General features: G+C 45.1%; 1 protein-coding gene across 2 annotated transcripts in view; it reads right to left on the reverse strand.

The window, feature by feature from the left end:
• Nucleotides 1-3,127: 3,127 nt before the first annotated feature.
• LOC115582254 (zinc finger SWIM domain-containing protein 6) overlaps nt 3,128-21,929 on the reverse strand; it is a 49,446-nt gene continuing 30,644 nt past the window's right edge. Inside the window, exons 5-14 of one of the 2 annotated variants that reach the window (XM_030418096.1) lie at nt 20,138-20,317; nt 18,935-19,105; nt 18,686-18,832; nt 18,246-18,392; nt 17,161-17,424; nt 16,037-16,172; nt 9,736-9,893; nt 8,304-8,467; nt 7,157-7,238; nt 3,128-7,057 (exon numbers count right to left, since the gene is read on the reverse strand). In XM_030418096.1, the coding sequence (XP_030273956.1) occupies nt 6,192-7,057; nt 7,157-7,238; nt 8,304-8,467; nt 9,736-9,893; nt 16,037-16,172; nt 17,161-17,424; nt 18,246-18,392; nt 18,686-18,832; nt 18,935-19,105; nt 20,138-20,317 (2,315 nt within the window). In that variant the 3' untranslated portion in view covers nt 3,128-6,191. The remainder of the gene's footprint in view (nt 7,058-7,156; nt 7,239-8,303; nt 8,468-9,735; nt 9,894-16,036; nt 16,173-17,160; nt 17,425-18,245; nt 18,393-18,685; nt 18,833-18,934; nt 19,106-20,137; nt 20,318-21,929) is intronic. The other variant, XM_030418097.1, reaches the window with a different exon arrangement.

Here is a 21,929-nt window from a genome sequence, read left to right on the forward strand (position 1 = left end):
ACTCAGTATCCTTAAATAAAGTCCTTTAAATAAAGCTGGGGGAGTTAAATAATGAGAAAGCTGCTCCCACTGTCCTTTCTGCTTTTAAATGAACCTCTGCCTTTCTTATTAATGTCCCCTTATCGCTCATCACGGCCACTGACCCGCCGCTGTAACCCCTTTCCACTCAACCACATGAGAAGCTCCGGCAAGTGGTCGCCGCAGAAGTAATTGAGGGCAATTTTCAAATTAAAATTTAAACCCCTCGTCCATCTTCATGCGGTGGGAGGGAGCGGAGGAGAGGGGTTTCGGGGCTGATGACTTGATCAGCTTTTGCGAGCTGGGCAGGTACTCAGGCTGGGCGAGGTGGGATGATGAACGAGGGGCATTAATCTCTGTGACAGAGAGAGAGGAGTTAGCAGCGGTGATAGCAGCGCTAACGGCTTTAATTAGCATTTAATCAGACGCCTCGGGGCCGATGGAGGGGGAGAGAGGAGATCAAACTCCAACGGCCTTCTGTAAGAAGGGGAGGAAAGGAAGACAGTCCCCTGTGGTAGCCGGGCTGATGCTGCAGGCTGTGTTGAAGAACACATGCCTATGATCCTTTTTTTGTACTGCCGTAATGATAGCAGGCTCGATGCACTACAAAGGCCCTGAACCTTTTGCAGAAAGCAGTGGTGTTAAAGGAACATAGACGGCAATCTCAGATGCTCTAAATGTTCAGGCTGTGGGCTTTTCCTGGATAGTTCGACTCCACGGGCACTGGAAAGATCACTGGGGTTGATTATGGAATATTCAAGGAGGGAGTTCTATGCAGAGTTTAACCAAATTTTGAGCAAAAAAGACAATGCTAATTAATGTGTGTTGCAATTAACTATCACTGATATGTGATTATTAGCAGTTGGTTTGTCAAGATAGAAGATTCTCCAATCGGGTGCGAGTAAAGAATCATAGAAAATGGTGCAAGATATGAGGTGCGCGGTAAATGTACATTATTTAGAATTTTTTTTAGAAACACATAAACTAGGTTTGACTCACAAGCAGCATTCTGATATAGCCGTTCTTATCTTCTAGGTGTGTGAAGACTGAGCGGAGGGCAGTGGATATGGCGTCCTCTGTGGATCTTTAGGCTCTGAACGCATACTTTTGAGAGGGATGTTATCTTTGATGCACTGGAGAAACAGTGTCAAGGCGCTTTTACTGTAGCTGAGAAAAAAATCAACACTAGGCTTGAATTTTCTGTTGCATGCAATGTACTTATAAAAGCCAATGGAGAGTGGAAGCCAAATAAAACACTTCGCAGTTTGAATCAGGTCATTTCCAGACCATGGGTCAATTTATGATGAATTCTTCATCCATGTTATGGTGTTTTGGTCCCTGCTGCAACAATTACATGTTTTGAAGTTACTCTGATTTACTTTATTTTTTTTTACACAATACCAACCTACACAAGACCCATCGATGCTTACTGTGAGTTCAGAAAGATAAACTGTTGGCCTCACCCACATTCAAGTCAAAAATAATAAAAATAATAATAAAGTACAACTCTATAGATTTAACAGTGTAAGGACCGGTAGCTGTTGTCAGGGGACTTCAGCAGGGACGGTTTAGCAGCTCCTCTGGTCGGAGGTGTCTGCTAACGCAGGGATAAAACACAAGATACGCTACATTTCTGCTTTTGCAGCATTCGCCCACCACTATAATCTATGTCTTACGCAGCACATTCGAAACTCAGAACCACTTTGCTTTTGCTTTGACTTTAAGAAAACGCTCCCTATAGGTGAAACTATAAAGAATAATAGATCTATACTTCCACACGAAAATGTCAAGGCCTTGATGTGTTGTGAAGCCTTGGCGCAGTGAGGGTGTGTGTGTGTGTGTGTGTGTGTGTGATAGTGAAAAAGAGAGGCAGTGAATGCTCCAGATAGGAGTTTTGATGGTGACGGTGAGGAAGAGGGCTTTTGGCATGAAAGGGGGCCAGTGTGTGATCATGATGTCATTAGGAGTATACAGTGAGACAGACTGGAGGAGGCTGCTGTACCGCGCTACACCCAAGGGACGTCATTACCAACTGGAACTGAGCAGGGACCTGAGCACAGGTCAGACACACAGGAAGTGGTCTCGCACACGCACACACACACACACACACACACGAACAAGTGTACACTAACTTGCCCGGATAGATACACACACACACACACACTTTCTCACAGGCATGCATCCATCACATAACGAATGGACAGCTCTGTCTGGCCTCTGACAGCAGACGTGCGCTTTTGTTGCTAAACCTGACGAATTCCTCAATATCTAAGTGGACACCTCTATGGACAAATGCGCCTCATTAATGAGCGCGCACAGATGGACAACACACACACACACACACAAACACGGAGGCGCGGACTGAGAGCTCGTGCTGTGCTAAGTTGCGGTGTGTATACCGGTGTAGCCGTCTGCGCTTCATTACTGTTCACACACAGACAGTTGCAGTGTTTTTGTGTCAATGTTTAATGAGGGGCTGGGAGTCTGGGGACCTTACTGCTGTCAGGAGCTCCTGTAGTCTGGAGCTACCACCTGTTCCCATTCGCTCCCTAAAGGCCTTAACACACACACACACACACACACACACACGCAAGAAGACAGACACAGAGGCATGCAAACAAGAAGGAACACACACAAAAAAACATGTCTATACAAACACACACACACACACACACCTGACAAACTACATGCACTGATTTAGTCATCCTGTGGCACCACTGTCAGTGTTCGATGCATGTAAACAGGTTATTGTGGTTGGCTGAGTCTGGCTGCCTGACAGAAGCTACAAAGACCATGGGAATATCAATTGATACATTTCATATTCCTCGTCAGCTCGCCCGAGACGACAGCGTGAAAGCTGCTGCCAGCGAGAGTGATCCCTCCCTGCCTTTTTTTCCCTGACACCGCCGTTTGATGGAGATCTGAACCGTGCTGACTGATCGGCGCTAGCTGATACGCCGTCCGACGACGTGAGCGTCTCCGAGCTCGCAGACAGCGTCCCAAACACGATCCTCGACAGAGACGGAGACATGTTTCCTGTGTTGGGCCGAGTAAGACAGGGAAAAAAAAAAAAAAAAAAAAATGATAGAAAAAGCAGAGGACGTGGATATACATTTCAAAAAACTAACTTTTATTAAAACAAAAAAACAAAAAAACAAAAAAATCAATTATTGACTCATTAACAAGATTATAAAACAGTGATTTAGTTACATAAATAAATTGATATCGGTGTATCAAATCTTAATTTCATAAGCATGTATACATGGGTCATTGTAATAAATAAAATGGGAGAGCAGAAGATTCCTACACAAACAAAAAGAAAACAAAAGAAATAAAAACAAAACAGCTAGAAAGACTCAGAGGAAATTGTTTCTGAAGAGAACAAGAGACACTGGACAACGAATTTTTTTTCACCAAACACACGTGAGGAATTGCTTTGTTAAAGCATGAGTTACACAGCCATTCACTTACTAATTAAGGACACTAAAGCTGGGACCAAGGTGGGTTGTCTCTCACCTCTTAGAACGCGTTTGGTTGTTAGATAGATCTCCTGTTTGGTTACTTTAAAGCGTTAAGACAAGGCAAGAGAAAAGGCTGCTTTTATCTTTAATAAAACGAACACAAGATAGAAAAAGGATGCACAGGGAGAACGGAAGAAAGTCGGACATGTAAAAAAAAAAAGCAAGTGATGATAGGACAGCTGAACATTGCGGAGGAGACACTGGAAATTCTGCGGCGAATAAAAGGGAGGCTCATTTTTTAATCTCAATGTGAGTCTTGATGAGTTGCACAATTATGAAAGTTACGGTGACAAGGGTTACATTACTGCAAAAATAAAAAAATAAATAAAAAAACGAGGCAGACTTCAGCCAAAAGATGTCCTTAAATGCATGTAAGGCTGGACACAAAATACATGATTTTTTTTTTAATTTGTCCCCAATTAGCTCCGGTATAAAGCACATTATAGTTATTTTTCCCCCATAGGATCCTACGAGAGAACTAGGCTAGTGCAACAGCTGACATGCATAATTAAGTACTTTAAGAAATCCTGTATTGTGTTTTTTTCAAACATTTATTGACCAGTTGCCTGAAGTAGTCTACCTCCATCCCCCTCTTATGCTGTAGTCAGCAGGAATGAACAAAAAAAAAAGAACAAAAAAAACGTTTTCCCCATCACAATTGACCCATTTTCTGACCCGATCCAGCGTCTCGAGAATGAACACATTGACGGCCTTGTGCGTCCAAAAAGAAAAAAAAAAAGCCATCGACAAAGGTCAGTCTAGTCCTTCTGATATGTTCTGTTTTCAACAAAAAGGAAGAAGAAGAAGAAGAAAAAAAAACTCTGAAGACAAAAGAGAGAAGGAGAGCAAAGAGAAGAAAGAGCAAACTACAGCGGCTTCAAGTATTTCACATTACATAGAATACTCTGTATAAATTAGTTAACATATACTTTCAGATCCTCCATATTCAGACATATACTATGGCATATATACAGAGTACAATAAATGCTCGCTCATGTCGTGTGTTGCGTTTTTGACTTTTTTTTTCTTCCTGTCGTCAGTCGTTCATTTGTTCCGCCCTTTCTTTCTTTTTTTTGTTCCTGTGTTTGTGAAATCCCTGAGAACGTTCTGGTTGACAATTACTGAAGGTTCCACACAATGAACTATAACAGTAGAAAGTCTAATTTCTATGATTCACATGCACAGAGGGAAATGACACTGGCCTAGTCTGAAAAATACCGTACAATGGTGGCTGTAGAGATGAGAAGGGGGGGTGACTGACATACTGACTGCACCTTTCCGAAAGTGTGTGTTCGGGGGCCAATTTCAGGTGTGTGTGTGTGTGTGTGTGTGAGAGAGTACCGATGCCAGGGCAGTGACGTACAGCAGAAGCCGAGCGCAGAAACACCTCAGCAGGAATCTGACTCCACATCTCCTCATAACCTTGGTCTCGCTGTTTAATTAACACTGGCGGCTAACGTAGATGATAAATATCACGATAGCCAAGTTAAAAAAAAAAAAAAAAAAAAGAAGAAGAAGAAAAAAAAATTTAAATGGGAGCAGGTTCAATACCGTTATCATGAGGTAGTCGTCTCCCTCCGGGTATCTACTTCAACTAGAAAAAAAGCTCAACAGTTATTTAGTTCAAAATCACAGCTGTACTACATTACATTAATGAAACAATAATACTCATTATCTTTGTCTAATGTGCCATCACCGGAGCGCCTGCACACTGTCCTCTTGTCTACGAACAGGTACTCATTACGGAGGTGGGGGGGGGGGGGGAGATTACAACGATAACAACAACACGAGTTTAGCTAAGAGCATTGTTGTGTGTAATGACGCTAATGCCTGGGACCCAGAGAAAACTAATGGCTGCTCAAGTGCTGCTGCTGCTGCTGCTGCTGCTGCTGCTGCTACTGCTGTGTCTAAAAGAAATGCTGATGGCGGCTTTCTGTCAGTGCTAACCCAAGCTGTGCCGAGCCGAGCTAAGCTGTGCAGTGCTGCCCAGCGCCCGCCGGTGAGGGCCTGGGCAGAGGGAGGTGCTCTGTGTGGTTTTAAAGCCTTAGTTTCTCTTTGAGGATGCCGAGACATTGTTTTTTTTTTCTTTTTCTTTTTTTTCTTTTTTCTTTTTTCTTTCTTTCTTCTTGTTGTGTTTCCGTTTTTACACGAGCGCTATTGTAGAAGGGGCTTCAGCCACTTGACAACATGTAACCCAATATACACTGAAAAAAGGGAAAAAAAAACAAAACAAAAAGATGCTTTTAAATCATAAAAATAAAAAACGGGAACCAAAAAAAAAAAAAAGCCATTTCACTTTTTCATTTTTCCTCTCGCACACATGTAGAGAAATACGCACATTCACAACATGACAAATTTCCTCTCTTCTGAAAAATAAAAACACTTCTGTACACGTAGTAGTAATAATATTATAATTAATAATAATAGTAATAATGTTTATAACAATAACAACAGCAAGAACAATAATACCGCGTGTGGCTCTGTTGATTTTTTTGTCATCTTTTCCTTTCTCTTTTTGCTTCATTCTACAAGTCACATCCCTCTTTTTACTTGTCTATCTTATAAGTCCAAAAGAAGTTCAAAAGGCAGACTCAAGTTAATAGAAAAGTACTAGAGCGGGAGGGGAGCCTTTGGCGCCCCCTGGCCTCGCCCTCAGCCAAACCGCTCCCTCACCAGCATCATTAGTTTCTTTTTGCCCTTGTAGATCTGTTTCAGGTTGTCTATGAACTGGGTGAACTGAATGTGTCCGTCGTGCGCCATCATGAAAGTCTCCCGGGCCTTCCCCAGGAACTCGATGAACTCGCTGTAGTGCCGCGGGCTGATGTGTGTGAGCCGCGAGTGCGTGGTGTTGATGTAGGCCCCGATGGTTGCGTCCAGCAGCTGCCTGAGCGGCGCCTTGTCCAGGGACATCAGCTTCCCAGAGTTCCTGCGGCTGTGCAGTGCCGACACCATACCCGGCGTGGTCAGCGTGCACCTCCGCAAAATGTCAGAGAGCACCGTGGCGCACTTCACGCTCTTCACCACCAGGGGGATGACGGCGGCGAGCTCGTTTTTCCCCAGCGAGTGGCTGAGCGCGCAGGCCCACAGCACGTCGTTGATGGCCGGGTGCGTGTCCTGGTTGTAACTGAGGTTCAGGTGAGCCATGGCCGACGTCGCCAGCTTATACGCCCTCAGCGGGTAACCGCGGTGTTCCATGTAGCGTGCTATAGTGAACAGCTGCGTGTAGCTCATTCCTGTCGCCGCTGCGTCCAGTACAATCTGGTAGGCTGTCTCGAAGGCAATGTGGTCCTTTTCACAGAGTGTGAGAGCGGAGAGGGCGCAGTTCTGGGGGTCCTTCATGGCACACTGCAGGGCGAGGGTGCGGGCGGATGAAGCCAGGTTCTCCTGCTGATGGCAGTCCAGGTGGAGGCGTACGATAGTGCTGTTCGACATGACGGTGGTGGCCACGATACTTGTGGCTTCCGTGGGGGTGAAGAGGGTGAACCAGCTCTGCATAATGCTGTCCAGGGCGTACACGCCTGGAAGACAGAATGACGGGAACAGTTAGAAGATAAAGCGATTGGATCCGGTTCATCTCGAAACAATAGGAACACATTCAGAGGACCGGGTGCACTTACCCACTTCGGTGGCACATGTGACTAACCAGCGGACCATCTCTCTCCTCCTCCAGTTTAATGTGGACAGAGTTATTCTCATCACCTGAGGGAGACGGGAAGGAAAAGGATGTCAGCTTTAGAGGAAATACATGATTGTTTAAAGGTGTAGGATTTAGTGGCATCTACAGTATAGTAGTAAGTGTCCTTAAAGGACATTTAAATGTTTACCGTTTTTGTTAGCTACTTCAGCAGTAATGTTGAAGGAATGTACGGGCAAAGATCAGAGATACTCGAACCTTCTTTTTGTTTCACTTCACATTTGTATTTCATAACTGTCAGAGGGACACAGCTGCTGTGAGGATGACTTCAAAATACTGTAAGTGCTTGAATAATGAAATGTATGGGGACATTGCAAAGAATGTCGTTGGTCCAAGGTCGCCTTGGTTTGCGACGGCGGAGCGGGGCCTTTTCAGAAATACTGAAGGCGAAAGAATAAATCAGCCGAACAATGCTTTCCATCAAACGTCTTTACAATCAGCCTCCACAGTAAATGGAACATTTTGCGTCACAATATCCGAATTGTGACACTAAAAATAAGTAAATGAATGATAATCACATCAACCTTTTTGAGGCAAAATAAACTTGTTTCATAAAATACATTCAATTGCAGAAAGCTAATTGATACGCTTGGATCTGTGACAGTATGACAGACATCGCATGGTCTTCCAAAATGAAATTTAATGGACACAAGTTCTTCCACAGAGCCAACAGACGCATAACGTAACACATAATTCAACCATAATGGCGTTTACAGTATATTTCATCTTCCAGAGCTGTAAGATTTTACTGTAGAAAAATGATCATATATCTTGTGACGGACAGATAATCATCTGCAGGATAATTTTTAAGAATTTAAAGAAGCTTAACGGCCGTTTCAGACAAAAATTGTGGCCTTACAATGGCTTGATATGAGGAGAATAATCACGTCACAACATTTTTAACAAAGTAACCTTATGGAAATGCTGTCGCTCGGCCACAGTTGCGATTCTGCCCGTCTGATCCACACGCACAAACATTTACAACCTCTCCTGACAACCTTCTTAAAGACGAGGACAATAAACACACAGCGGTGCTCATTTTGACAAACGACGTGGGCGTGTTTGCGCACCTGCAGTCCCAGCTCCAGAGAGACTTTGAGAAGTGTGATGTCAGGCAGGCTGTCCATCAGTGTGGCGATCTTGAACGCATCTTGTGCCAGTTTGAAGATGTGAGACGAGGAGTGAATGTTTTTCTGGATGGACTCCAGGACCGTCTCGAGCCTGCGACTGTCACCTGGAAGGAGGATTGGGACACACAGGGATGCTTTAGGAAGGTAGAGACTACTGCTCAGCTTACTAGTATATGTGTGTGAGAGTCTGTTCAGCAGTAATGAGGTTATCGACTTGTCATACACATCTTCTTGTATTATCGATGTGGACATGACCTCGGACATTACCCAGCGAAAAGTGGCAATAACTGGACTGCAGATAATTGTCAGTTAAGTAATGAACGACTGTACTCTTGTGCCAAATGTTTAATATTTGTCTAAGTGCAGTTTCTTTTAACAGGCGCTCAGAGTCCATTTCATTTACTGTTCTGGTTGTGTGATTTTATTTCACTTATTTATTTCCTTCACATCCCAGTAACAATGTCTGATAAGGATTAAGAATAAAAAAAAGGGTTTACTTGCATTGCTGTGCTTTTATTAGAATTCTGTTACTGGAATCATGCTGTTGATCACAATTATCACCAGAGCTGCAACAATAAATTGATTAAACTCACCTTAAAAAGCTTGTACAGACAAGCGTTTGGATAATGTCTGATCAAAAGGTTTTAATGTTGCCCTTTAAATATTTAGGTTTTCTCTCCGTGTTTTATGTTTCCTGTTTATTGTTGTTGAGCTCCCTGATTTTATTGCGTTTTATCTTGTTTTATTCCTCCATGATTCGCTGTTGTTATTGTTTGGCATTCTATTAAAGTTGGTTAATATCAATAGCCCAGACATCATGATGATCAGTTTATCAGCTTCAATATCTTTAAATAAACTGAATATGTTGGGTTGTGGACAGAAAAAGATATTTGAGTACACCAATTCATTTCATTTATTTTTTTTACCATTTTGAACTTGAAGTATGGCTTCATGTGATTCTGTTGTATGAAGTGCGACGAGTATCATATCTTGTTTGAATGTAAGATTGGAAGTATAACGGAGTATGGTACCTGCCTTTATGTATTATATAAACCGTAAAATTAATTTTATTATTACAATAAGACAAGCCAGAAGTTATTTATAGTCTAGGAGCTTTTTTTTTTTTTAAAGAATATCCTCTTTGTTTCCGTAATATTTGTTGTATTTCAGCCACACCGTGTGCTCTTGTTTCATCATTATTGCATGTTCTGTTTGTGCTCCATATCATGTGATCATGATAGTGATCATCCCAAGCCTCATAAATAAATAACATGAGAATGAAAACAACTGTAACCTGCCACCCTGTTTATTAAAGTGACAATGTATGATCCAAAAAATTAGTAAAGACCGTTGTGTGTGGATTTATCTGCACCTTTGGCAGCAGTGAGCATCGTGGAGGCCAGCTCACACTGCTGAGACTCTATGTGGCTCAGGGTGAACCAGCGCGGGTAGCGGTTGGGCACCACCGACACGATGTGGTGGGGTCGTGACAGGTCGCCGGACGAGGCCGTCGACTCCAAAACCGGCAACCTGAAGGGAGACACAGACAGAGAAAAATTTGGATTTAAGCAACATTATCGTGCGGCCTGATTCAAAATTGACTTCAATTTTTAGAACACTTCAACTAATTATCTATGTTTTTAAAGGGATTTCGGGGGGATAAGGAAGGCAGAGAAGTGGAGAGAAAGATAATGAGAGAAAAACCACATGTCCAGGGATCATCAGAATCACAGCCAATTCACTTCTGCCTTCATGCAGTAACAAGCAGGCACACACACACAGACAGACAGGAAAAGTCTTCATTATGATGGTCTGAAAGTGACTTCAAAATGAGAATGACTTTAGTGATCACAGGGGGATTACAGTTAGCCTATCCCTGCAATTTACATCCAACCTAGTATTTAATCACCTAGAAACCAAGGTATAATTAGTATTTTCTTCACTCTAATTGGTCATAATGAAGTCGGAGCCGCGCAACACCTGCTAGCGGATGAAGGAGCTGCGCTACTTTTCCCTTCTCTCTCATTATAATAACACTGACAGGGCCAAGTTGTCTCCGGCACCACCACCACCACCGGCACCACCGCCATTACCACTGTGGCCGGCTCATCTCCTATTCTGCTTCACTTCTTCTTTCCCCCTGCTCCCACCTCAGTTTCAAAGGTCTTCTTTTCCTTCAGAAGGCAGCGCAACCTGGCCTTCTCTCAGCCAATCACAAAGCTAATTGAGTCCACGGGGAAATTAAGGAATTCACCTTCCAGCCCCGTAAGGCTGGACACACATCAAACAAATACCGACACACATGAATGAAAGGAGTCAGCACGCGCGCTCAAAACCCACCCATACCCGCACACACCCCCACGCACACGCTCAGATAGTCACACACACACACACACACACACACACACACCTGCCCTTTTGAAAACACATCAAAGAGGCCCAGTAAAAGCAATGTGATGCTAAATGCCAGTTTCAATTTCAGAGCAAAGTGCATGTGATACTGTTGCCACCTGAGTGAAGGCATGCACAAAAAAAAACAGCTTCTTCCTCTTTCATTTTTATTTTTATTTTTATTTGATTTGATTTTTTTTTTTGACGAAGAGGGCACTAGCGGGGCCCTCGTCTCTCGGAAAGAGAGGAGGTGACAAAAACCCAGAGTGTGAACACCGACACTTGGTGTAAAACGGAGAAGTTCGGAGGAAGCCCTAGCAACAGCCGGGTTCACTCCACACACACACACACACACACACACACACACACACACAGACACACATCTAAAGAGCTGCTAAAAGCTTCCACCACACTGGGCCCTTCTGGAAGATTCCTGGGGTGTAGCAAAGCACAAAAAAAAAAAAAAAAAAAAAAAAAAGAGTGAGCCCTGGGTAAAGATGGAGGCCTCATCAACATTCCAGTCTTTGTTTGGTTTTCACCAGAGAGCCAGAGGCCTCCATTGGATAGAAGCTTGAGAGGCCTGGCCTGCTGAAAAATAACCTCCTCCAAAACGATGGGAGGAAAATCCATACTGGGCTATTGTTCAATGGGAGACAAAAAAAAAAAAAAGAGAGAAAAATCCTAATGGAGTGCTCTGAAGCATTCAATCCGAGGACGAGTACGAAGCATTTCCTGCGACGGGGTGCGTTCTCGTCCGGCCCCTTGTAAACCATCGCAAAAACAGTGCACGCGGGTGATAAACAAGATCATCCCTTCTATCGCGGCAGCACTGTACCAACTCTCAACTCGGTGTCAAAGTGCGCTTAAAATACCACATTAAACTCATATTTCTTTTGCAGCGCCGCCGCGGCTGAAAATAAATGTGCATCATCAGTGATATACAGTATAAAAACGCTAACGGAGTGAGCTGGAAGAGGCCATCAATCCCCCTGTGAGGCGGCGAGGGGGTGGGTGGGGAGGCAGCTTGGGTGTCAAACGGGTCCTGTGGCACTGTAGCACCCTGTCACGTCTGAACGGGGACACGGCAATACTTGTCGCCCCGGAAATATCCAAGGCCCGACTGGTGTGGAGGGAGAGTCGTGTACGGAGATGCAGAAGAGGAGAAGGCGAAAAGACGTTGATAGAAAGCAGTCCAGTCGGGTTTTACCTTAAATCCTGAGGCCCTGCAGGGTTTCTGGTCAGCATCACCATGACTACTGACCCCTCTAACTCGCACTCCTTTTCCCCCTGCGTCTGTAAACACCCTTCACTTTCATAATCCATCAGCCTCATCTATCAACCGGGCGTCACATCCGCTGGACGACCTCCACTCTATACACAAACTCAAAGTTGGAAGTCCTTAATAACGCTTGAGAGGAGGGATCAGGTCAAACGTGACCCGAAGAGTAACCCCCCCCCCCACCCCCCCGAAATTTAAGTCCGCGCCTCTAAAGTGCCTCGGATGCTTGAACTGACGTCTGCTTTGGGTGAAGCACCGTTTCCCACATCATTGTGTCTTCTCCGTCAGGCGAACTCAAAACGATCACTCTCTAAGTGATCTAGTAAAATAGAGTCATTTTAGCTTGACTTCTGCATCTCTTCACTTCTTTTAAAAAGTGTGAAACGAGTTTTAAGAGCACCAAAGGTTGAAGGATTTTCTCAGACTCAGAGGAACGTGATCTTTCAGTTGAGTGAAAACATGAACACACACGCTGAGCTACGTACACATTCTTTTTTCTCTTCTGCTGTACTTAAGAGAACATGTTAAGAATAGAGCTTGTTCACTGTCAGTTTCGTTAGCTTCAGGAACCAAAAACACTTGGTAAGGGTCGGGAGAGGATCATGGAGCTGTACGCAACAAAGTCCACATAAGGACGAGGACTCGGGCGGTGGAGGGGTCAGACGCAGGACTGTCACGGGGACGGCGTTGTGTTTCCCGCGTGGAGTTGAGTAATTTCAACCCAAACCAGGGTTTCTTTCCCTTTCCCACCATTCTTTAAAACATACTGTATATATCCCGCAACTGTCACAAGAAACGGAGAATATGAATCCACAGTATGAAGAACCAATCACACTGCATTCATCCATACAACTAATTAGGTAGAGTTTGCCTGTTCTGGCCCGAGAAGACAGCCGCCGCAGCTCTGTCTACTCTCTGGTGTTTATGTTGTGCACAAAAAACGAGACGCTGATGCTCAAATGCTAATAACTGGAGAAGAAGTCATAATAATACATAAATGACTGACATTATGTTATCATGTTCATCATCAGGTAATCAGACGGCATTTAAATTATGTTGAAGCTAAACTACTCACTAAATGAAATCATCGTATTTCATTTATCTTAATCACCGTGTTGCCAGCAGCTCTCCTGTCTGTGTGCGTGTTTCAGTTTTGTTCATTTAGTGATAATATGTGTAATGCAGTAAGTCATTCTATTGTCTGTCTTTTTTTAGTTACATGTTAAAATGTGAGCTGTTACGAGTAATGTAAAGCTTGTTGTGGACCCGTGGAAGAAAAGCTGCTGATGCTAACAATCCAGAACACGGATGATTTGTGTTCTAACTTCGCGCTACGTTCTGCTTCATTCTGCTTCATTCTATAAAGCTCCACTACATTTCAGAGGGAACTACTATATTTTTAGTACGCAACATTTATTTGACAGCTATAGTTGGCGGTCAGATTAGAGATCTACACACGACGCATACGGTCACTAGCAATTAGCTTCACCCCGACCAGCTACAACGCTAAAACGCAGCTACATGTTATGCATTACCACTGATGCAAAAACGTAATCATATATCACTCCATGGGAGAACTTCAAGAAAATGTTGTTGTCAAAACGTATCCGCTTTAACTTACAATCTATAATGCAGGACTAGTATTTTTTGACGGTGTGGCTACTTCCACTGAGGTCAACGATCAGATTTTCCTCCACATTTCATATATGTGCTACACGTTTCTCCTCGGCACAGTCCACACCTCTCACAAACTGGCACAACCCATTTCGTAACCATCTGTAAAACTGTTTCCATTCATATTTTTCCAGGTTGTTTTTTTTTTTCCTGCAGCAGATGCCAAGACGCATTCTTCTTCTAATTGCATGCCTGGCTAATGACACAGATTCCGGTCCTGATGATAAAATGATGAAAATGTTTACACTGGGGTGTCGGAGGGTGCAGAGCTAAACAGTTTCGCCAAACTGCGCCTCGTGTCATTGGTTTATCATTGTCTGAGTTTAGCCTCAAACCGCAGACACACGGCGATGTACATATATATATTCAGAGATTATGGATTATGCAGGGGGGGATCAAAAGGTTGTGGATTACAGCGAGGATCTGCATTCATTAGCATTGGAAGACGCCTATCTCATATGGAGATCTCATATGATAACAGACGGCTGGGATTTGTCTCTTTGGCTTTCCAAAGAGTTGTGATAAGGACGGTCTCTGGAGAGGTTTCGTCGTCTTCTTCTTCTTCTTCTTCTTCTTCCTCGTCTTCTTCTTCTTCTTCGTCATCTGTGGCTGCAGTCAGGATTCTGGGCAGCCTGTGAACCAGTAGGCAGCTCCACTGTTTTTGTGTTGGCCGCTCACACCAAGCCATCGCGCGGCATATGCTGCTCTCGCGCGCTTTAATTAACCTCGTGCGTGACGCATAAACACACACACACACACACACACACACACGCGCGCAGGCATTAAAACACTCCGCTTGCTGCGACGTCAACTGGTTATGCATTTGTGCACGGAGGCAGTCTGACTTTTCTCGCACTGAATTAAAAGCTTGGTTTGAGAGCAACTGCGAGGGAGGAGACAAATAAGGAAAGCGAAGGGGAAGAGTGAAAAAGTGTGTGTGTGTGTGTGTGTGTGTGTGTGTGTGTGTGTGTAAATGAGCGAGGGAGCTAGACTTTCTCTCTCTCCTTGTATCAATGATAGCGTTATAATGGGTCCATTAAAATAGCCCTGGTTCCTTTACCACCTCCTCTATATTTAACTGTCCGCCGTCCCGTGGGAGCAGGGAGGTATATGCTATCATATTACACTACGCTACATTACACACATTCATTATGTGCTGAGTAGACACCCCTGGCTCCCAGGAGCACCCATAAGTGGCCATATTATTCTAAATCGCCGGTTTCACACCACAGCAGCAAGGATGGAGGAGGCGAGGGGAGGAAATGGGGAAGGTGGCGAGGATGGGGGAGGGTGTGTGGCTGACTCAGGAACGACAGGTTTGGGACGTGGGGTTTCGAGGCGAGGAGGGGGACGATCTGCGCAGCGGCTGGGATGTGCGGCCGGTGTTTTTTTTTGGTTTTGTGAGCTCATCGTTCCACTTCCTGACGCCCGCTGACTGGTTAACTGGAGGAAAAAGTGTGAATGCTTGTCGTCCTTTTGTTTCCGTTTGTCCAACTGCGACACACAACAACACAACTCACACCGCTCACTAATCATCTGCCAGTTCTTTCGCAGCGACGGACTCCGAGAAGCCTCGCTTTGTCGAAAAACACAACAAACATCTTCCCCACGCTGCCCTCTCCCTGTTGGCCCTGCATGTCTGTGTGTGTGTGTGTGTGTTTGAGAGTGTGTGCTTCCTCCTCATTACAGCCACACTAATTACACTCTCATTAATGTAATTAATATTCACTGATCCCGCTCCCACTAGTCACAACATCAAAACACAGCAGCGCAGACTGATTAACACACATACACATGTACACATTGTCCACAGATGAATACACACAGGAGCTTAATATAGAGAGATCACATGGACAGACGCAGAGTCAGACCTCAAATAACCACAGACAAAATGCTCCATATCTTCGCCGTCCTTGTGCCTCTGATAATAATCTCCCTCGCACCAAAAAACTTGCTATCTTGTAATGTTTTTACCAGTTTCGGAGGTTTGGAAACTGGGCAAATTTGACTGCTTGAGCTCGACTGAAACATGCAAAACAAAGCGATGCAAAGTCTTTTTACAGTCAGATGAGTCTGGATAAGACTACTATAAAGTTTTAGTCTCCACCAAAAAAAAAAACATCTTGCGAGTGGCCACCCTCTATTTAGGAGTTTTCCATTGCAATCTTTTAAAAGCCTCCATTAGCCCAAACTTTCTAATCCAAGGATCTGCGTTTAATTCTACAAATGAAAATCAATAAAATTTGATTTACAGGGTTTTGACATGATTACAGGCATACACACGCACGCACGCATGCGCACACACGCGCTCACACACTCAGAGACCTACCGCATGGCTCTCAGTGCAATTTTGTACGCCAGTTCAGCGTCGTGAGGTAGGAGAGAGGTAAAGAGATAGCGGGCGAAGGTGTGCATGGGGACACTCTCTCTGTGGACGATCTCTCCGAGGCCGGAGTACGGACCAGCTGCACGTAAAAAACACACACACACACACAAAAAAAAGGAGGTTGTTTTCAGTGAAGGAACAACAAAGAGATTCATAAAGCAATTATCTGTCTCACCGGGTCACTGAGTGTAATGGCACGCCATTGAAATTGATGATATGTACAGCACAACTAGACTACAACAAACGCACATTTTTATTGTGTTGTATGTTGAGTTGTGCGTTTTTCTACGGCACACTGTGGAGGGACTTATCCTCCTAACCAGGAAGAGACAAAGCCACGCGGCATGAAAAAAAAACAAAAAAAAACTGTGACGTCAGCAGCCATATGGTCGTGTGTGCAGACTTGGCCTCGCGCTCTCTCCCTTCCCTGCCCCCCATCCCTTCCTGCATTTCCCCTCGTCTCTGGTGGGTTATTTTAAACCCCAACAGGCTCCTAAGCCACAGACCACATCACACAGTGGCGCGGCAGCAGCCTCTTGGGGGCCCGCTGAGGCCTCGGAGCCTGGTGCTCTATTAGTAACGGAGCCAGAGGTGGGTGGTCGCGCCGGGGGCCGAGGCAGGGCTGGGGTTTGGGTGGGGACTGGCTAGGCATCCTCCTCCTCCTCCTCCTCCTCCTCCTCCTCCTCCTCCTCCTCCTCCTGCCTTTCCCATAACCAAACCTCATTCTGCTCCAGCCCCAGTCCTGTAAATGTACACACTGTTGTGTGTGCACGCATGTGTGTGCTGATACAATACCCCTGGTGTTACTGTGTAAAGAGCTCATTTTGGTCTGGCCCAGGGCAGCTCAGCCTCTATTTGCACCACAAAATGAAAGGATAATAAATACTGAGGTAGAGTCCAATGTGTTTTTTCCTGTTTTAGCAAGAATGTGTAGGATCTTGGTGCGTGGGAGGGGGAGAGAAGAAACAGAGGAAGAGTTTCTATACGTGTGGAGACTGTAGTGACTGTGAGATGTAGTGAAATTAAAGGGACAATGAGGGTGAAATGTTATCAGTTAACTTGCTCACCCTCGAGCAGAAAGACTGCCTGTTTACGGAAGATTTTGACCAAGGAGTCGTCCAGTTCCACTTCCTGCAGCTTGGCCAATAGCTGCTCTTCGTTGCGACACACCTTCTCTTGAGCGTACAGCCCGTCGGGCATCACCCGCTGCTGGCCTAAGCCGATGAGGGCCGTCTCCACCGCCAGCGCCACGTACGATTCACCGTCTCCTAACAGTCGCTGCACAGGCATCCGCTGGAGCTCGGCTCGGCTTACGACGCTGGAGCAGTCTGCTAAGGGGAGAGAGGAGGAGAGAAAAAAAAAGAGGGTGAGACGAGATGAGAGAGGGAGCTTGGCACAAAGTGGCAGCCAATGTCTGCGTTATCCTCTGAGGTTTTCGGACACTAGATGAGCCTGTCTCCTATGGACAACCACTGCGTCAGTCACACAGTAGAGGTCTGAACCCAGCGACCATCCAAAATAAAGATCAACGCCTCAGGAGCATTCCTCGGCTCACTTCTCTACCTCAGAGGAGAGGGCTATTTCTGTGAGCAGAGGAGGCGATGAGGGACAAGAGCGATCGCGGAGCGTAGGAGAGGAGAATTGGAAAAGCATGAGAGGAGGCATGATAAGATAAGACAAAGAGACTGGAGGTGAAAACTCCGCTTAAACGACACTTTCGAACATCTGCAATCTAGTGAAATGTGAAAGAAATCAAAACTATATCCTATTATGTGGCTACAAAGACAAAGAATGTGAGCAGTATAGCAGTATATACCATGCACTTTGTCATCCCTTAGTAAAAATCCAACACTGAAAAATCTAAATTTCATGTTTGTATTCTTCATGATTACAGCCCTGTTCGTATAATTCTATAATTACAGTATTGTTTTTTAAGTGGTAGCTATGTTACCCATGTAAACAGTATGTTATTATACAGAATACGCACATATATATCATAGGTTAATCATATAGTACAAGCACATGGCAGGCACAAAACACTCAGAATGACCTTTTTGGACTTCATGTGTTTCCATAGAAGCGCAGCTACATTTAAGTATATATCTGTGAATTTGTTTGATTTGGGTTGCCGGTTTCTGTCAGTCAGCAGCACCTGAGAGGTCTAAGCAGGTGTTGGAGCCCTCCTCCCCCACTCGTCCCGACTCTGTCAGGGTGCTGAACAGGGTGCCGATGGGATCCAGGGGGTGTCCCACCCAGCCCTCCATGTTGGTTATGGAGGTATGGCCTTTATGGAGCAACTCTGAGACAAAGCAGAGCAGATAAGGACACAGTTAACAAAGGCACCATGTAAAAAAAAATTTATTTCACCAGTTTATTCAATCAAATGAAGTACTAAGAAGTGAATGAAAAATGTAATTAAGTTTTGGAGAACTTTCTCCTCTTAAATTTTCCCTTGATATTAAAAAAAGTATTTTTGTATGGGACAGATGCAGGATGGTGGTGTTTGTATCATGAGTGCATTTGCTTGTTTGTATTCTGACGATAAAGTAAAGCTTGAAATAAAAAGAAGAAGAAAAAAAAAACGCGCTTCACCTTTCTTATGTCGGCGGAAGTGCTCCAGTTGCCTCTGCTGTTGCCGTCGTAACGTGTTCACCACGGCGATGGCCAGTCGGAGGGCTTCTCTTGGGTAACCGTGCGAGCGCAGGGCGTCCACCCTGGCACAGGCCGTGGGGACGTGTTCTGAGAAAAAGACAAAGAAATACACACACTTAGTCCAACTGAGACACATCAGCTGACACGCAGACACACACACACACACACCCTCCACGCATGCACACTCACCGTGCCACAGTGGCCAGCCACGTGCGTCAAAGAGGGAGCCCTCCTGGTTGTCATGGTAACAGTAGTTGGCATAGAGGTCACTGGCGATAATGTGCTGGAGGTGTCGGTCCTGCCAGTGCAGGTCGCAGGCCTCGATGGCCCGTGTGAACACAGTCCTGTGGGGGCGCATCTCTGCAGAGGGAGGAGGAGGAGGAGGAAGAGGAGGAGGAGGAGGAGGAGGAGGTGTGAGAGGATTTAAAATCACCTTCATGTGGTGAGAAGGAGTCAAGATTATTTGTACAGCACATTTCATACGACTCAAGGCTCTGTGTGCTTTTAAGACAAAAAGTACAAATTAGACAAAGATCATACGAGACAAAAACAATCAAAACATTCACACATGAATTATTCTTATTATTATTAAAAAATGAGGAGCAATAACAGTAATACGGATGATAAAATAAGGGTTTCACATGTTACCCACACTGTTTCAACCAAACTAAACGCTGCAATATGTTTAAAAGAAGGCACAGTTGTAGCAGACCTTCAGGAGCATAATGACTGAAGGCACCATAAGCGGATTTAAAGTGTATTCCAGGTATAGTGAGGAGACCTTTGCGTGACGATCTACAGCGAGGGATCTGTCCAGTGCGTATTCAGTGAGCCTGACAGTGACGCAGGCAGGGGCTCAGCTATTCATAGATTTGAAAAAACAATAAGACAATCAATTGTTTTGCTTTAAAAAAAAGCTGGTATGGCCAACATGCACAGTGTGGCTGGGTTGCTCTTTCTGTTTTAAATGCCCCGTGCATTTCGCCGTCTATTAATAACATAACATGTTAATTTTTGCCACATTAGCATAATTGCTATCAACAAACATCAACCATCACCTACACAACTTGTGAGATTGGCAGCCTGTACCAGCTTCTACCCTGCAGAAAAAAAAATCTGCTGGAGAGCGACTGTTTTCAGCTAGAGCGCACAAAAGCTTCAAGATTGAGTGGACTACTTGGAGAGAATCACTTCCAACAAGATGATTGGTTTTTTTTTTTTAGCAGATTTAGTGAAGCGAAACAAAAACGAAAAACAAGCGGGCGGATGCTCCGAGCCAGAACAGTGATGTTCCGTGTGCATTAGGTAGAAAGACGTTGTACTGTAATGAGACATACATTATTACAAGTAAACATGTTGTTGACTGATACACAAAACTTGTCAATCGCTGACCTTGGTTGCCATGGGCACCCTGAGGAAGTGAGTGGGTGAGGTTGGGCAGCTCGTTGCCGTGGTTACCGTCCTCCCAGGGGCAGACGTCCACGCTGGTCCATCTGCGCAGCTGGCGCAGCCACGATGACTTCTGCTCTGGTTTGCAGTGGGGGTTCAGTACGATGCACATCCACAGAGCACCTGGACACACACACGCACACGCACATTTCAGTCAGCTGCCCTACTTCCCAATGTGTGACAATGACGTAAGCGCTGAGTCACACAGGCAGGTACACAGCGGGGTTTAAAATATCCTAAATACAGTTATCATGCAGGACTGAGAGCTGGAGGCCGTTTTTTAAAAGATGTGCAGCATTCATAACATTGTTTCTTCTCTTCTCTCAGTGCATGTTTTGTATGCTGCCGCCATCTTGCACTGGAACACAAAACTCTGTGAAAACACAGAACTTAACTAGTCCCGAGGCAACGCTGACTGCACACACATCATTTTGGAGTAAATTGGAACAAACAGAATATGAAAAGTGGCTACGTCTCTGGGGACCCGAGCGCATTCAGGGATTTTTTACTCTCAAGACTGCCGGAGATATATAGACTCCACTGTGTGTGCGCGTGGGTGTGCGTGCGATCGCGCCGTACGTATGCATGTGTGCAAAGGCAGGGAGAGTTTGGGAGAAGGACGAAGACAAGGACGGAGACAGAACATGAAGAGAGAAGGAGAACACAAAAGGTGCAGAACAGAGGGGGAGCGCGGGAGAAAAAAAAGGGGGGGAAATGAAATGGGAGCGGAGATGATTTGGACGAGGAGACATGGGTGAGGACAAGTGAATGAGGCATGGCTTTGTGTCTGGAGGAGAGGAGTAGCTGCGCCTCAAAGAGGAGAAAGACAAAAGAGGGGGATAGAAAGAGAGAGGGAGAGTGTGTGTGAGAGAGAGAGAGAGAGAGAGCAGCGCCGAGAGGCAGCATTCACCACACATCAGGGGGAGTGATAAGGACTTGGGAAGAAGGGTTTTTGAAGTGTGGACTTCAAAGAGACCGTGCACACACACTTCCAAAAATACGTGGGATTGAAACAGATGAGATCACTGCGCTGTCCCTCGCAAAGTGCAGAACAAGACCAAAGGGAGAAAAAGGGAACATCATCATCAACAGCGGCAGCAGCGGCATCAACCGAGACATTAGAGGGAAAACAACAAGGACGGGAGACAACGCGACTGCTGTCCTGGTGACGGGCTTGTTGGTTTTTGTGGTCTGTGAGGAAGTGTTTTGCTGTAGGTACTGTACACCTGTCAAAAGAACTACACACCGTATCAAACCAAATCGACTGCAGTGGCGGGCAGCACTCTGTCACATCAACTAAATATATAATGTGAAGCGCTTGAGAACGTTGCGGAGGTCGTAATATTCGGGGTTTTGTGCCGCATTAAACGGCTTGTAATCCACAAAGACGCTCTCTCGCCGAAGCTGCCAAACTCGCATTCACAGTGAGAGGGAGAGACTGGGCTGTCAGTGACGAGTGTGTGTGTGTGTGTGTGTGTGAGAGTGTGTGTGTGTGTGGCCTGTCATGGACAACAAAGGACAAATAAACACACAGGAAGAAAAAAAAAAGATATTGCGTGTGCCTTTGTGTCAATGTCTGGGTTCGATCGACCACCTTGCTAAATCTGTCGGTGCCTGTGCATACTGGGTGTGAGAGGTGTGTGTAGGACAGTCAAGTATGTGTGTGGTCTGTCTGTGTGTGTGTGTGTGTGTGTGTGTGTGTGTGTGTGTGTGTGTGTGTGTGTGTGTGTGTGGT

The sequence above is a fragment of the Sparus aurata genome, chromosome 5 (genome assembly GCF_900880675.1).
Source record: "Sparus aurata chromosome 5, fSpaAur1.1, whole genome shotgun sequence".
Taxonomy (NCBI): Eukaryota; Metazoa; Chordata; class Actinopteri; order Spariformes; family Sparidae; genus Sparus; species Sparus aurata.